The 17,936-nt window shown below is 46.0% G+C and overlaps 1 protein-coding gene across 1 annotated transcript in view; it reads right to left on the bottom strand.

Moving 5' to 3' along the window:
- Nucleotides 1-4,515: 4,515 nt before the first annotated feature.
- The window catches only part of LOC144805990 (uncharacterized), a 121,821-nt gene continuing 108,400 nt past the window's right edge, over nt 4,516-17,936 (bottom strand). The window contains exons 3-4 of the mRNA XM_078672451.1: nt 5,475-7,055; nt 4,516-5,043 (exon numbers count right to left, since the gene is read on the bottom strand). Coding sequence (XP_078528577.1) covers nt 4,516-5,043; nt 5,475-7,055 — 2,109 coding nt within the window. The remainder of the gene's footprint in view (nt 5,044-5,474; nt 7,056-17,936) is intronic.

Raw genomic sequence — 17,936 nt, 5'->3', positions numbered from 1 at the left:
AAACAAAACATTGGGGTGCCTCTTTCACTTACTGGGCGACAGCAGAAGGCACGATCCTCCGTAGAGAAGAGACCGCGGGACGAAGAGCCATACCAATTGCGCAGACCTGGGACGACCTCCTGCAGGCCTTTGGTAAGGCATGTCAGGAGCAGGGCATAACATAGACAGGGTGCTCCCCTTGTACCATGAAGGTATGTAGATGGGGAGGGACACACAGTGCCACCAGAGCGAACAATGCACACGCACACGTAGGACATGGAACCGTACCATAGCCTTGCCTCCCCCCCGGCCCCCCCTCCCCCCCCCCCCCGGGGACGACTGACCTTGCACCCGACTAACACAGAGCCACCATTCCCCAGTGTCGGACGCACCCCGCCTCTCACCCACTCACACCGACCCACGATTGCAGAATACTCACAACTCACATAGACACGGTACCTGATCACGGGACTTTGACGATCAGAGCCGCAATACAGCACCCCCTTCCCTTGAGTTAACGTTTGCCCCTTCCCTGATGTTTCTTTTTCTCAGTCCCTCCGTTCGGAGGTTGGTTTTACAGACTGTTGGCCCCCAGTTGACAGCGCTGTACTTTTAAGATTTGCAGACACATCCACAACCACATAACATGCGGCAGATCCAGCCACATCGCTCCACTGACGTATGATAATGGACATGGAGAGCTTACAGACAGCAGAGTCACCGCACCGGACTATGAGACCGCTCCGCTCGGAGAGGCTCCTCACTTGGGAAACATTACACCGTAACACAAAACATGAAGTTGAGGGTGGCATGGAGGGCAACGAACCAAGGGTGCGCCCTGGACGCCATGGCGCACCGGGTACTCTGGTGGGATAGATGACGCTACATGCAATGATATGCAACGAGGAGATATCACCTAATCACATTGCCGGTTTTCGCATTGATGCTGACGAACTAGTTACGTGGCAATTGTACTTCTCCAACTAGTGACTGCTGTTATTGTTTTCGAATGCCATGCACATGCTAACCTGATTTATGCTTCCTCATTGAGATGTGCTCACAGTAATGTAACTGTATGTTAAGTGATCAATAAAACATATTTAAAAAAAAAAAAAAAAATGGTGTGTAGGATTCTCCAGATATTGAGTAACCCTGGGCGTAGTACTTCGCTACGCCCACGGAGTGGGCGTAGTTTTGCCTACTTCGCCATTTGCGAAGTAGGCGTAGCAGGCAACACTACATTCCGTGGGCGTAGCTAAGTTGCCCACCACCCGCCTCCCTCCCGCCCTCCCTAAATACTTAAATAATGTTTTTGAAAAGACTAAACACCACTTACCTTGTCGGCTGGGTCTCCGGGGCTCCCTCTGGTAACCGCCCCGCTATGTTGGATACTAATGCGCATGCGCGGCCGCCCGCGCATTTCTCGTGAGAAATGCGCATGCGCGGGCGGCCGCGCATGCGCATTAGTATCCAACATGGCGGCGCGGTTACCAGAGGGAGCCCCGGAGACTCAGCTGACAAGGTAAGTGGTGTTTATTCTTTTTAAAAACATTATTTAAGTATTTAGGGAGGGCGGGAGGGAGGCAGTAGTATTTAGCGAGGGCGGGAGGGAGGCGGGTGGCGCGTAGTGGGGCTACACGAAGTGCGTAGGTGGACGTAGTTTCTGGTCCACTTCACGTAGCTTCGCGTAGCCCCACTACGCCTACTACGCCCAGGGTTAATATTGAGCGGATTTATGATGGAGCTCCCGAGTCAGACGGCCATCTTCGCTGGCACCCGGCCACGCCCCACGTACTATGTTTTGACCTAGTTACTACTTAAGGGTGAATTTCAGTGATCTGCTTACAGTGCCACAAGCCTTATTAACTGTGCGCATCAGCGAAACTGCGTGCAACTTCAGCAATTAAAATTTAGGCCAATGCACACAATCCCAAAAACTGTATTTGCTGTGCCATCAGCGGAACCATCAGCCCGATTACTGATGGCACATACTTATACAGGGAGGAGTCACTTTAGTCTGGTGCTCAATTACAAGTGTAGATGTGAGTCCGGTGGTGCCTGATAACTGAAAGGCACACATTTGTTTACATACAATTTCATATATGTCTGATTTATTATTCCTATTACAGCGCCTTCTACCTTGAGAAGGCCTGTCCTAGACTAGTGTGAGGACAAAACCCATGCCGACAAATGAGCGACCTGAGGTGTAATACTGAGAAAAAGTAACCTGGAGGAATGCTGCAAATTAAAGTAAATGAAAAGAAATTAATAAAGAACCACATAACCACAGCTGTGTGACCTGGAAGCCGATTGTGTCTCAATAAAGCCCTAGTTTGTGATTACCTTACAGTGTTCACATTATCATCCGCGCTAGAAGAGATGGGAGCCTGGGGTGTCTGGTCACAGAAGCTCATTTACATACAAAGGGGGTGACAGCCTGCTCACAACGCACAGCACAACTTGTTTACGTAAAGTGCTAGTACACAGAACAGGTTAAAGTCTTGTGTCTCTTTTTTTCATTTTCTTTATTATATCCTGCACCTTGCTCTGTTCTTCTCTTTCTCTCATTTCAATTCATCATAAATTATTCAAATTCACTATTGCTTTATCAGCAGGGCACAAGTCGGAGGGTAGCCACAGTTTGAAGGGGTCCCCCACTATCATCTAGAAACGGGACTCAGTTCCACCTAGCTCCTTAGCCTGCAACTGGTAATTGTTACTTTGTGCCCCAGCACTGCAGACACAGGCCTCTGAGTGTTTGTTTGTGTGAGTGGCGCAAGAGAGGAACAGAGAACTTGACAAAATTAGTCCTTCTATTGCTTAATACATTGTAAATGTGAAACACTTTGGGGTTTAGGGGCTGGATAAAGAATACCGTCAGGAAACAAGCGCAAATTAAAAGCACATTTTATTTACACTTTCAGTCATTTCCGAGTTTAGTTACAAACTAATAGTGGGCAAAACACATGATGTAAAAAACTGAAACCAAAAACTTATTTTTACATTATTTTATGTTTCTTGTTTCTTGTTTTTAAAACAGGCAGTCAAGCTTTCACGTGAAAATTATTATAAGGGCCTGACATCACTTCTTGTGATGTCACTACATGTGGCGTCACTGTGATTTGCATATGATAATGGGCTCCTTCACTATTTTCCTTCCTTGTGCCCTGTTTATTTGCAAGACATGGGTCTATGGGTATTAAAACTAAATATATAAATTCACAGGTGTTCAGCCCGTTTCTCTGGTGATGTCACACATTCACATGTATTTGGCTGCTTCTTCTATTTTTAGATGAGTACAAATAACGTGCCGTTCCCCCTCCTTCCATTTCTCTTTCTTTTTCTCCCCCTTTCTTTATCACTCTCGCTCTCTTTATCTCTCCCCCGCTCTATCTCCCACACACTCCTGTTAGCGTTAGCTTCATGATTGTCACTGCCACTTCAGGTATTCATACGACAAATCCTTCAGAACATTTGAGGACAAGGGACAATCAAGTGTGGAAGATGAGTTGCTGGGAGTGCAACGGATTGTCCTGGCACATATATGCTTTTGATGTGGGATTTCGCTATTTCACCTCATTCTTCAAACAGAGTCTACTGCTTACAACGGCTCAATTCTGGTACAAAGTAGAGTTTGGCAAGTCTCAAAATGAATAGGGAGAGCCAAGTCGGAGAGGAGCCACGGGTCACACTTAGTAAGCAGGCGCAAGGCACGAGCTGATCCATCAACCGATAACAGTGTGTAAAAGATGCAGCAAACGTTACTTAAAAAAGGTATATGCTCTTTAATATCTGAAAATAGGTTATTTCTTGAACACCTGTGCTTCACTACTTCATTACAGATACTACAGTGGCATTTGTTAATAGTAGTACATGCATTTTAGCAATGAAGCTTCCATCTCCAGAGCCCTGACAACATGTCCACTCTGGGTGTGTTGGGTTTATAGGTTTTATCACTAATCCGACAAGTTAGCTGGAAAGACCGCTGTTAAACCCAGTATTGTTCAGTGTTGCTTTTACAGGTAGTGTGGTCAGGTACGATTGAATGTTTTCCTTTGTATCTCTTCTTCACCAAATAAAAATCAACAATGTTTCTTTTCTTTTAATCCACATTGTGCTTGTCTCCCACTGTGTATCCTGGTACATCATGTCACTTTGCTATGTGTACGGAAGTGAACAATCACTGGAAACAAACACTTTTATAATTCTGCAAATACTGTTATCTGATTTTCTTCTTTACTGCTATCAGGGTCTTTTATCATTTTAGTATTTCAATGTCCTACATAATTTGAATTTTATCTTTTTCCATAATTCATTCCTCTCACAATAACTGCACTGTTGAGCTCTTGTCTATGTCCTCAGATGGGTCAATATTATTTTTGATGTTCTTAAGTTCTTTCAGGAATCTCTGCATCTCTAGGATTATTTCCATGTGAGTTAAATGAAGGAGTGTATTCACTGAGGGCTGTGTGGGATCGAAAATTGACAAAAGACCTTCTCACTTTCGGTGCCCTTCTATGTTTTCCCCCTGTGTGTTCACTGATGACTTTGTAGCTCTAATCGTCGACAAAAGCTCTTCCCACATTCATTGCACTTGAGTGGCTTTCCCCCTGAGTGTGTTTGTTGATGTTTTCGTAGCATTGATAATTGACTAAAGCTCTTCCCACATTCACTGCACTTGAATGGTTTTTCCCCTGTGTGTGTTTGTTGATGTCTTTGTAGGTCTGATAAGTGACTACAGCTCTTCACACATTCACTGCACTTGAATGGTTTTTCCCCTGTGTGTGTTCGTTGATGTCTTTGTAGGTCTGATAAGTGACTAAAGCTCTTCACACATTCACTGCACTTGAATGGTTTTTCCCCCGTGTGTGTTCGCTGATGTCTTTGAAGGTGTGATAACTGACAGCACTTTGCACATTTACTGCACTTGAATGGTTTTTTCCCTGTGTGTATTCGCTGATGTCTTTGAAGTTGTGATAACGGACTAAAGCACTTTGCACACTTACTGCACTTGAATGGTTTTTCCCCTGTGTGTATTCGCTGATGTGTTTGAAGGTGTGATAAGTGATTAAAGCACTTTGCACATTCAAGAAAGAAGGAACTGTACATGGCGAAACCCTAACTAATAACCTGGTGATCAATCTGTCTACTACAAACCTTACTGATACACACAACCAAATTCTCAATAAAGGATTATCCTTCTGCCCAACTGTGTGTTCGCTGATGTCTTTGAAGGTGTGATAACTGACTAATGCACTTTGCACATTCACTGCACTTGAATGGTTTTTTCCCTGTGTGTATTCGCTGATGTCTTTGAAGTTGTGATAACGGACTAAAGCACTTTGCACATTCACTGCACTTGAATGGTTTTTTCCATGTGTGTGTTCCTGATGATACCTTAATGCTGAAGGGTCGTGAAAACTACTGTCACATTCACTTCAATGATAAGGTTTTTCCCCCGTGTGTGTTCGCTGATGACGTTTTCGGTCTGATATCCGACTAAAGCTCTTCCCGCATTCATTACACTTGAATGGTTTTTCCCCTGTGTGTATTCGCTGATGATTTTGAAGGTGTGATAAGTGACTTATGAACTTTGCACATTCACTGCACTTGAATGGTTTTTCCCCTGTGTGAGTTCGCTGATGTTTCCTTAATGCTGAAGAGTCGCAAAAACTACTGTCACATTCACTACAATGATAAGGTTTTTCCCCCGTGTGTGTTCGCTGATGACTTTTTCGGGCTGATATCTGACTAAAGCTCTTCCCACATTCACTGCACTTGAATGGTTTTTCCCCCGTGTGTGTTCGATTATGATGTTTTCGTTCTGATATATAACTAAAGGTCTTCCCACATTCATTGCACTTGAATGGTTTTACCCCTGTGTGTATTCGCTGATGTTTATGAAGGTTTGATAATTGACTAAAGCACTTTGCACATTCACTGCACTTGTACGGTTTTTCCCCTGTGTGTGTTCGCTGATGAACCCTTAATGTTGAAGAGTCGCGAAAACTACTGTCACATTCACTACAATGATAAGGTTTTTCCCCCGTGTGTGTTCGCTGATGACGTTTTCGGTCTGACATCTGACTAAAGCTCTTCCCACATTCACTGCACTTGAATGGTTTTTCCCCCGTGTGTGTTCGATTATGATGTTTTCGTTCTGATATATAACTAAAGGTCTTCCCACATTCATTGCACTTGAATGGCTTTTCTCCTGGGTGTATTCGCTGATGTTTTTGAAGGTTTGATAATTGACTAAAGCACTTTGCACATTCACTGCACTTGAACGGTTTTTCCCCTGTGTGTGTTCGCTGATGAACCCTTAATGCTGAAGAGTTTCGAAAACTACTGTCACATTCACTACAATGATAAGGTTTTTCCCCCGTGTGTGTTCGCTGATGACGTTTTCGGTCTGACATCTGACTAAAGCTCTTCCCACATTCATTGCATTTGAATGGTTTTTCTCCTGTGTGTGTTCGCTGATGTCTTTGAAGGTTTGATAACTCACTAAAGCACTTTGCACATTCACTGCACTTGAACGGGTTTTCCCCAGTGTGTGTTCGTTGATGTGTTTGAAGGTGTGATAACAGACTAAAGCACTTTGCACATTCACTGCACTTGAACGGTTTTTCCCCCGTGTGTGTTCGCTGATGTCTTTGAAGGTGTGATAAGTGATTAAAGCATTTTGCACATTCACTGCACTTGAACGGTTTTACCCCTGTGTGTATTCGCTGATGTGTTTGAAGGTGTGATAAGTGATTAAAGCATTTTGCACATTCACTGCACTTGAACGGTTTTTCCCCCATGTGTGTTCGTAGATGTGTTTGAAGGTGTGACAACAGACTAAAGCACTTTGCACATTCACTGCACTTGAACGGTTTTTCCCCCGTGTGTGTTCGCTGATGTCTTTGAAGGTATGATAACTGACTAAAGCACTTTGCACATTCACTGCACTTGAATGGTTTTACCCCCGTGTGTATTCGCTGATGTTGTTGGAGGTTTGATAAGTGACTAAAGCACTTTACACATTCACTGCACTTGAATGTTTTTTCTCCTGTGTAGGTTTGCTGATGTAGCTTGCGTAGTGATGACAAACTAAAGCTCTTGCTGTATGTGTATGATTCTTCTTTCTTCGTTAGTGTCTGTGGGTCGGGTATATATTTGTCTATATCCCATGACTGCATTTCCTGATGGGCCGACATGTCTGATAAAGCACTTGGCTTTTTCTCACACACTTTATATGTGTGCAGTATTTTACACGTTTGATTTCTGTTTTAACAATAAAATGCGATAGCCACCAAATATTTGCCACACTCCTAATATGAAAAGGTGTCTTTGTAGGCGATTGTGCCTTTAGATTGGATTATGGCAATGCACGCTTGCGGGTAAAGATGTATCTTCCTTCTGACCGGTGCAAATAGGGACAGCCTGTTGTATTGTAGATAGAAGAACTCCTCTTTCCTTTACCCGTCAGTTGTCTGGCTCCGCTCTGTTTTGCTCTTCTCTGGTTACTGTGGTTTGGCCAGAAAGAGTTTAGAATTCACCTAGAGCACGGAATGATGGCTTGTCATCATTTTATAAAACAGAGCACTGTGGTAATCACATCATACCGACCCCATGATCAAAGCTGGTGTTGGACACTTGTTTATACAGGAGGCGGTTGGTTATTGTTGTTGCCTTCATTTTCCTAAGGTCATTTCTTCGTCTTGTGGCGTGGAGGTGCACAGCTCAGACTCTTACAATCACTGAACTGCCCTTGATGCTTCAGCCGGGATCTGTCAGTTTGTGTGCAGGTTCCTCTGTCGCCGGCTGCTCTGATGTTTTCCTGAATACTGTAGCTCGTTATTTCTGCTATTATTGAAGATTTACAGCATTCGCTTCATTATTGATGGACATTTCATTCATTCAAGGCTTGTTTTCTGTTGGATGTAAAGATATTTAAAATTACTAAATGGAAACATAATGGAATGAGAATTCACAATGTTTAACTGATTGTAACAGACATTTCAGAGGAGATTTACCAAATCTCCACACAATGCAGCGCAACCCTCCCCCGCGAGGCTACGCTGCGTGGCGCGACAGGAAGGGAACAGGAGAGCACCATATTTTCAAAGATATGGCTCTCTCCTTCCCTTTCCCTTGCGTCGGCACAGATTACAGCGGCACTGAATCAAGCACACACCTTAGCACCAGAGCGCTAGCGTGTGTGTGTCTGTGAGTCCAGCATGGGTTTTGTACAGGGAGGACACCCTTCCTGTACAAATTACTATGCCTCGACACGAGGGAAAGCTTTTACCATTTTGCATACGTGTTGCACAATGCAGCACACATGCAAAGTCAGAAAAGGAAGAAGAAATGAAAGCATTTCTACTTCCTTGCACCTAGTTTTGTGGTTGCACAAGAACACTCATGCACCACCCTTGGCAGGCCCCCATGGCACAAAGTAATGCCAAACAATGCTATGCGCAGTCTTACATTACTTTAACATTATTTCCAGTGCTAAACAAGTTTAGCGCTGGAAAGTAAATTAGGAAAAAAGATTTTCTGCCATTTTGTGCCTCTTTTGTGACGCAAACACAGTGCAAAATCTTAGTATCGCTTTTGAAACTTAGCAATGAATATTTCATCATACACAGATATTTAACTAAATGTTCTGTTGATCAGGTGACATTTTATTAATGTCTGAAAAGGAGGTGATTTACCAGGATTTACAGAGTAACTGAGCAAAGTAAGGGCACTCACGTAGCACCCAAGTGATAGAGGTATAGCTTAAGATAGACGCATATGGTCAAGATTTCATTTAAACAACAGTAGAGTATAGAAAAAGAGATGGATCAGGCAGGGCTGTAAAATTTCCAGTAACTCTTTACGAAGTATACAACAAAAGTAACTCCATTTACACACTTTTTCTCATTCTTTCCGATTTACTTAAAATCATCTCAAATACCAACTCCTGTCTTTACTCGCTGTTCATAAGTCACCTTTGACACTTTCAACAGCTCCCTTGGATCAAGCATTTCTGGTTTTTTCTAACCTGGAAGACTGGAACATTATTGTGAGTTGAGGGGGGTTTCCTATCGCCATAACATCTGTCAATCTGCCTGAAACTAGTGCAGCTTACAACACCCGGTTCTGGCCCTGAAAGACAATTTTAAAAAGCAAGTCTTTAGTTCTTCCTAAAGTAGATAAAGTTCTGTAAGATGCCGCTCCTTCCGGGGCTTTTGTGTAAAACAGAGCGAGGGGTGCACTGTAAGGCCCGTCCTTTACATTATACACGCAGATAAGGCAAACAAACGTTGATTCATATAATTTAATATTCAACAATATCAGTCATTTAGTACTTATAGAGAATCCATCACAACCAATACTTTGCCTGACATATCCCTGCAGCAGATGTGCGCATATTAACCTTTTTTCCCCCCTTTTCCACTTTGTGACTGGATGGGCATTTGGCTGAGCGGGGGGAGGTGTCAGTTATCCACAGGTGATGCGGCATTTCCATCTTTCCATATTTCTCATATTTAAGTTTACCTAATTTCCTGTCCTTCGCCGCACTAACTCTGTGGGGTTCATCAGAAGTTAGATAACAGCCTGATAGTCACAAGGCCATGGATATCACTTCTTCTACAACACTTATTGCAGACATAGGGCCTAGTTAGGAGTTTGTCCAACAGATTATTGCCTCAAAACTAGGGGTGGGTGAAGAATTCCGCTCTGCCGGCGGAGCTCGCGAAGTTTTGCCCACTTTGCACTCTGTGCGGAGTTGTTCCAAAAAACTCCATGCAGAACGGAGTTCTGTTCTCAAGCGGTTCGCCAACGGTAAGGTGTAAGCTGGCGAGCGCTTGTGAGAAAATATAACGCGCTAGACCTCCTCCTGGCGAGATTTCTCATTGCGGGAGGTCATGGAAGGTCGCGACCTCTCAAGTGTTAAAATCTGCCATTCTCGTTGATGAAGCTGCCATTCGATTAGAATGTCAATTAGAGCGGCAGTAAGCAGCATCGCCCTCTGGCATGACGCGTAGTGCTGTTCATGCTGATTTTACAGTGGGGGTTGAACTCCTGGCTCTAAAAATCAGTGAGCACAGTGCAACTTAACAACCTCTGCCACTAGGGGAAGTCTGCAGAGTGCGCCGGAGTTTCCCTGGCACTTTGTGGAGTTCCGCAGAGTAAAAATCTGCAAACTACACCAAGGCATTTTCAAACCATGACAGATATCCTGTCTGCCTTATTATAATTGCCACAGGATGTAATGCATTTTTAATGGGGCGGGCAGGACACCTGTCACATTTGTGATGGAATAAACCATCCGCTGAGATCTAAATAAGGCTTTTGGTGTACATCGTGTCCAGTGTGGCTAGCTGGGCTTGAAAGATCTTGTTGTTTGTGGGTCTCTCACTGCTTTGAGGTCACCGCCAGGCAGAACTACTGTCAGCTGCGCCTTGTGCAGATCTGTTTTCCAGACAAGGGTTTCTTTCCTCAATGATCAGTTCAAAGGTCGGGAGAGGTAGAACTGGTCTAGGTCATCTTCTTTATTGCAGTTCTACTGGTCAAGCCACAGACCTCGTGCTCTGAGATGAAGGAGAGTCTGGATTTTCTGAGCTCCATGGAACATTAAGACAGTTCTACCACATCCAGCACACACTACAAGACTCCAAGAGTCAACGCTACAAGTGCTGCTCCATGGTTTAATTCAAACACTGCATCTGAACATCCCTTGGCAAATGCCAACTAGAGAATAAACATCCTGCCTGCACCAGCAGAGTGCAGAAAGCTTTTCAAGCACCTCGAGGTACATGGACTTTCTCTATCTGCCGTAACTGGAGAAGTTAAACCTTGGTAGCATCAATCCCCTTCGGACAAGGTCCTCCATTTTGCTATCAGAATGTAACTCATCCTGCGCAGACACAAACCCTCAAGTCTGTACTGCATGAAGCTGGGTGGTTCTCACCCAAAAGAGGGCCCTCCACAAATTGCTGATATTTGTTTACACCCCCTGGACAGCCATGGTAACACACAGACCAACTACACACCCTCAGGGATCACCCGTCCATCTGCCAGGATCAAGACTCAGATCTTTCAACCTTCTCTGTTACCGTCTTTGGATCGGCCTGTCTCTGGGATTCGTGGAAGCTCCACACTCCGTGAGCTCAGAGAGTGGAAGAAAAGAACATTAAGTGACACGCACTGCACAGACATGTAAATAAATCTACTATTATCGTTCCATGTACCATTGTCCTACTGCTGATGTTTCGACATGGATGTTTTGCCGTCTATCACAGCAGCTTCTTCGTTTAAAATCTTACTCAAAGGCTTTGCATCATACCTACTGACCTATGTACTGTTTCTGACCATACAACATCTCTGGCAGACATGCTGGGCTGACTGTTGCTACATAATTAGGAAATAGATTGCTCCTGCAGCGAGAGTGCAGTGTCCTTGCAGTCAGATGCACTTGATTGGGATAAAAGGTACCATGTTTGTTAGAAAAGCTGCAACTATTTGAATAATAACATACCAAAAGCAGTGCATATAATGCACTAACGCAGACCAGGTACTAGAAAAACGTGATGCTTACAATGCAATAACACAGGCAAGGAAGTAGGAAAACGTGACGCAAACAATGCAATAACACAGGCCAAGCATTAGGAGACTCCGGCGCAAACAATGCAATAACACAGGCCAGGCACGAGGAGAATCTGATGCAAACAATGCAATAACACAGGCCAGGCATGAGGAGAGTCTGAAGCAAACAATGGAATAACACAGGCCGGGCACAAGGAGAATCTGACGTAAACAATGCAATAATACAGGCCAGGCGTTGGGAGAATCTGACGCAAACAATGCAATATCACAGGCCAGACACTAGGAGAATCTGATGTAAACAGTGCAAAAAACACAGACCAGGCACAAGGAGATTCTGATGCAAACAATGCAATAACACAGGCCAGGCATTGGGAGAATCTGACGCAAACAATGCAATAACACAGGCCAGGCAATAAGTGAATCTGACACAAACACTGCAATAACACAGGTCAGGCACGAGGAGAATCTGATGTAAAGAATGTAATAACACGGGCCAGGCACTAGGAGAATCTGACGCGAACAATGCAATAACACAGGCCAGGCATTGGGAGAATCTGATCTAAACAATGCAATAACACAGGCCAGGCGTTGGGAGAATCTGATGCAAACAATGCAATAACACAGACCAGGCAATAAGTGAATCTGACACAAACACTGCAATAACACAGGTCAGGCACGAGGAGAATCTAATGTAAAGAATGTAATAACATGGGCCAGGCACTAGGAGAATCTGACGCGAACAATGCAATAACACAGGCCAGGCATTGGGAGAAACTGATATAAACAATGCAATAACACAGACAAGGCACTAGGAGAATCTGACGCGAACAATGCAGTAACACAGGCCAGGCATTGGGAGAAACTGATATAAATAATGCAATAACACAGGCCAGGCGTTGGGAGAATCTAACGCAAACAATGCTAATAACACAGGCAAGGCACGAGGAGAATCTGATGAAAAAAATGCAATAACACAGGCCAGGTAATAGGTGAATCCGACGCAAACACTGCAATAACACAGGCCAGGCACGAGGAGAATCTGATGTAAACAATGCAATAACACAGGCCAGGCATGAGGAGAATCTGACGCAAACAATGCAATAACACAAGCCGGGCACAAGGAGAATCTGATGTAAACAATGCAAAAACACGGGCCAGACACTAGGAGAATCTGATGTAAACAGTGCAATAACACAGGCCAGGCACAAGGAGAATCTTACGGAAACAATGCAATAACAGAGGCTAGGCACTAGGACAATCTGATGCAAACAATGCAATAACAAAGGCCAGGCACTAGGAGAATCTGATGCAAACAATGCAATAACACAGGCAAGGCACGAGGAGAATCTGATGTAAACAATGCAATAACACAGGGCAGGCACTAGGAGAATCTGATGCAAACAATGCATTAACACAGGCCAGGCACTAGGAGAACCTGATGCAAACAATGCATTAACACAGGCCAGGCACGAGGAGAATCTGATGTAAACAATGCAATAACACAGGCCAGGCGTTGGGAGAATCTGACGAAAGCAATGCAATAACACAGGCCAGACACTAGGAGAATCTGATGTAAACAGTGCAATAACACAGGCCAGGTGTTGGGAGAATCTGACACAAACAATGCAATAATACAGGCCAGACATTGGGAGAATCTGCTGTAAATAGTGCAATAACACAGGCCAGGCACGAGGATATTCTGATGCAAACAATGCAATAACACAGGCCAGGCACGTGGAGAATCTGATGCAAATGATGCAAAACACAGGTCAGGCACTATGTGAATCTGATGCAAGTAATGCAATAACACAGGCCAGACGTTGGGAGAATCTGACGCAAACAATGCAATAACACGGGCCAGATACTGGGAGAATCTGATGTGAACAATGCAATAACACAGGCTAGGCACTAGGAGAATCTGACGCGAACTATGCAATAACTCAGGCCAGGCATTAGGAGAATCTGATATAAACAATGCAAAAACACAGGCCAGGCGTTGGGAGAATCTGAAGCAAACAATGCTAATAATACAGGCACGGCACCAGGAGAATCTGACACAAACAATGCAATAACACAGGCAAGGCACTAGGTGAATCCGACGCAAACACTGTAATAACACAGGCCAGGCACGAGGAGAATCTGATGTAAACAATCCAATAACACAGGCCAGGCATGAGGAGAATCTGAGGCAAACAATGCTAATAACACAGGCAAGTCACGAGGAGAATCTGATGTAAACAATGCAATAACACGGGCCAGACACTAGGAGAATCTGATGTAAACAATGCAATAACACAGGCCAGGCACTAGGAGATTCAGATGCAAACAATGCAATAACACAAGTCAGGCGTTGGGAGAATCTGACGAAAACAATTCTAATAACAGAGGCTAGGCACTAGGAGATCTGACACAAAGAATGCAATAACACAGGCAAGGCACTAGGAGAATCTGACACAAACAATGCAATAACACAGGCAGGGCACTAGGTGAATCGGACACAGACAATGCAATAACACAGGCAAGGCACTAGGTGAATCTGACACAGACAATGCAATAACACAGGCAAGGCACTAGATGCATCTGATGCAAACAATGCAATAACACGGGCCAGACACTAGGAGAATCTGATGTAAACAGTGCAATAACACAGGCCAGGCACTAGGAGAATCTGATGCAAACAATGCATTAACACAGGCCAGGCATGAGGAGAATCTGACGCAAACACTGCAATAACACAGGCCAGGCACGAGGAGAATCTGATGTAAACAATGCAATAATACAGGCCAGGCACTAGGAAATCTGATGCAAACAATGCAATAACACAGGCCAGGCACGAGGAGAATCTGAAGCAAACAATGCAATAACACAGGCCGGGCACAAGGAGAATCTGATGTAAACAATGCAATAACACAGGCCAGATACGAGGAGAATCTGATGCAAACAATGCAATAACACAGGGCAGGCACTAGTTGAATCTGATGCAAACACTGCAATAACACGGGCCAGACAATAGGAGAATATGATGTAAACAGTGCAATAACACAGGCCAGGCACGAGGAGAATCTGACGCAAACATACAATAACACAGGCCGGGCACAAGGAGAATCTGATGTAAACAATGTAAGAACACAGGCTAGGCACTAGGAGAATCTGGCACAAAGAATGCAATAACACAGGCAAGGCACGAGGAGAATCTGACGCAAACATACAATAACACAGGCCGGGCACAAGGAGAATCGCATTTAAACAAATCAATAACACAGGCCAGGCGTTGGGAGAATCTGACGAAAAAAATGCTAATAACACAGGCAAGGCACTAGGAGAATCTGACACAAAGAATACAATAACACAGGCAAGGCACTAGGAGAATCTGACACAAACAATGCAATAACACAGGCAAGGCACTAGGTGAATCTGATGCAAATAATGCAATAACACAGGCCAGGCACTAGGTGAATCCGATGCAAACAATGCAATAACACAGGCGAGGCACAAGGAGAATCTGATGTAAACAATGCAATAGCACAAGCCAGGCAAAAGGAGAATCTGGTGCAAACAATGCAATAACACAAGCCGGGCACGAGGAGACTCTGCTGTAAACAATGCAATAACACGGGCCAGACAAAAGGAGAATCTGATGTTAGCAGTGCAATAACACAGGCCAGGCATGAGGAGAATCTGAAGCAAACAATGCAATAACACAAACCGGGCATGAGGAGAATCTGATGTAAACAATGCAATAACACGGGCCAGACACTAGGAGAATCTGATTTAAAGAGTGCAATAACAAAGCCCAGGCACAAAGAGAATCTGATGTAAACAATGCAATAACACAGGCTAGGCACAAGGAGAATCTGACGCTCAAAATACAATAACACAGGCCAGGCACTAGGAGAATCTATTGGACACAATGCAATAACACGAGCGAGGCACTAGGAGAATCTTAGGCAAACAATGCAATAACACAGGCCAGGAGTTGGGAGAGCTGCTTTGATTCTCCAGGACAGATAAAGTAGTAAAAGGCAGAAAAGCAGCATTCAAAAGTAATACGGACTATTTGTATAAGATCTTGTTTATCAAGTCTTGGGTTTTGAAGAATCTTCAAAAATGGAGAAAGTGATTTATTAATCAGGGTGAAAGGGGGTGGTATTCCTGGCCTATCATTCACCACCGGTCCTTATCCAGGGAAAGGGGGTGGTCGTGCTGGCCTATCATTCACCACCGGTCCTTATCCAGGGATAGGGGGTGGTCGTACTGGCCTATCATTCGCCACCGGTCCTTACCCAGGGATAGGGGGTGGTCGTACTGGCCTATCATTCGCCACCGGTCCTTATCCAGCGATAGGGGGTGGTCATAGTGGCCTATCATTCACCACCGGTGCTTATCCAGTTAACAGCACACCTCACCTGCAGTGCCGCCTCAGTAACTCTGCCAGGATGGAAGCTAGGGTGTCATCGGGCCGGTGCTCTTCTGTGCTGAATTTTGCACAGAGAGTGAGTTCCGGCCTGGCAGATGCTGTGTGTGACAACAACACAAACTGCACTGCACCCGTATCACAGCTCTGCCTGGCCCGCAGCGTTGGCCAAAGTACACTGTGACTTACTTTATAAATGGACTGCACAGAGACCGCTGTGTGCACACAGCACAGCTCACTGCATGATGCATTCTTAAGTTCTCCCAGCTGCTGAATGACTCGGCCCCTGCCCGGTAGGCCGCACTTAGCTTGCGCACGTGGCGATCCCCAGGATGGTGATGGCGCTGCCTCTGAGGATGAGTCCAGTGACTCAAGGCTGGCCGCCTCCCGCACTGTACCCAGTGCAGTGTTTGATTCTGGAGCAGCACTCGTGCATCGCTGCTGCTCTGGGCTTCCATTGGGTGATAGTTCCAGGGGAAGCACTTTAAAGTCTGTGTTTGTAGGAGACTCACCTCCTCATGGTGCTCTCAGACAGTCCCAATCATGCCTCTGTTCACCGATGTTTGATGCCAGATAGCAGCTCACCACCGCCAGAACTCCTCCACTCTTGAGGCCCCCGCTGCTTCTCTGACCTGCCTACCACCGTACCTCACTTCTTCCAGGAGGTGACGAGGCACGAGGTCACCCACATCCAATCCCGGGGCCCCCAACAGTGCTAAAGCTGCCAGCAGCAACCACGGATGAGGCCAGCCCCCCGCCCCCCTGAGAGCCTGACTCCAGAGCTGAGCAGACTCTTTAAGATCTTTAACTATCACCTCACTGAGCCAGCTCCTTCTGGCAAGTCTGTGGGGAGCAACAGAGCCGGCGCACTGGCACCGCCGTCTGCCATTCAGACTGGCATTAAAAATGCGTGACGAGGCATTTCAGTATGGCGATGCGGAAAACCACACTGAAATGCAGTAGAGTCACACCTGATGCGTGATACTTGGCAGGCCTGCCTCCTTGGGGGACTGCTGCTGCCTCTCCCTGGGGACCCCTGTAGAAGGTTAGGAAGGGCTCCTCTGCTTCTGCTTGTGGGAGGGGCCCCTCTGCGGCTCCCTGTGGGATGGGCCCTTCTGCTTCTGCTTGGGGGAGGGGCCCCTCTGCTTCTGTATGAGGGAGGGGCCCCCTACTTCTCCTTGTCGAGGGGCCCCTCTCCTTCTACTTGTGGGCGAGGCCCCTCTTCTGCTCCTTGTGGGAGGGGCCCCTCTGTTGCTCCTTCTGGGAGGGCCTCCCTGCTTCTCCTTGTGGGAGGGGCCACCCTGTTTCCCCTTGTGGGAGGGGCCCCTCTGCTTCTAGGAGGGGCCCCTCTGGTGCTCCTTGTGGGAGGGGCCCCTCTGCTTCTGGGAGAGCCCCCTGCTTCTCCTTGTGGGAGGGGTCCCTCCGCTTTTGAGAGGTGACCCTCTGCTTCTTCTTTTGGGAGGGGCCCTTCTGCTGCTCCTGTAGGAGGGGCCCCTCTGCTTCTGCTTGTGGGAGGGGCCCCTCTGCTTCTCCTTGAGGGAGGGGCCCCTCTGCTGCTCCTGTGGGAGGAGCCCCTCTGCTTCTGCTTGTGGGAGGGGCCCCTCTGCTTCTCCTTGTGGGTGGGGGCTGCTTCTTCTTCTTGCGGGAGGGCCCCCTCTCTTTCTCCATGTGGGAGGGGACCCCTGCTTCTCCATGTGGGAGGGGCCCATGTCTTTTTCCTTGTGGGACGGGCCCTCTGCTCCTTGCGGGGGTGGGAGGGAGTTAGATGAATGGATGGATGGAAAGAGAGGAAGAGGAAGGGGGACTGGAGGATGGAACATCTTAAGGATTTTGGGGGCCCTGGATCAAACATTTTGGAGCCCCTGCTCAGACCAGTTGTGAATTCATGATCCATTCAGACTCCTCCAGATTCTTAAGTGTGTCCAATGACTCAGCAGCAGCTCACTGAGGTCACTGCGCG

This window comes from Lissotriton helveticus (genome assembly GCF_964261635.1).
Source record: "Lissotriton helveticus chromosome 1_1 unlocalized genomic scaffold, aLisHel1.1 SUPER_1_unloc_38, whole genome shotgun sequence".
Taxonomy (NCBI): Eukaryota; Metazoa; Chordata; class Amphibia; order Caudata; family Salamandridae; genus Lissotriton; species Lissotriton helveticus.
The sequence above is the reverse complement of the archived record's forward strand: the minus strand, read 5'-3'. Positions and strand labels throughout refer to the sequence as shown.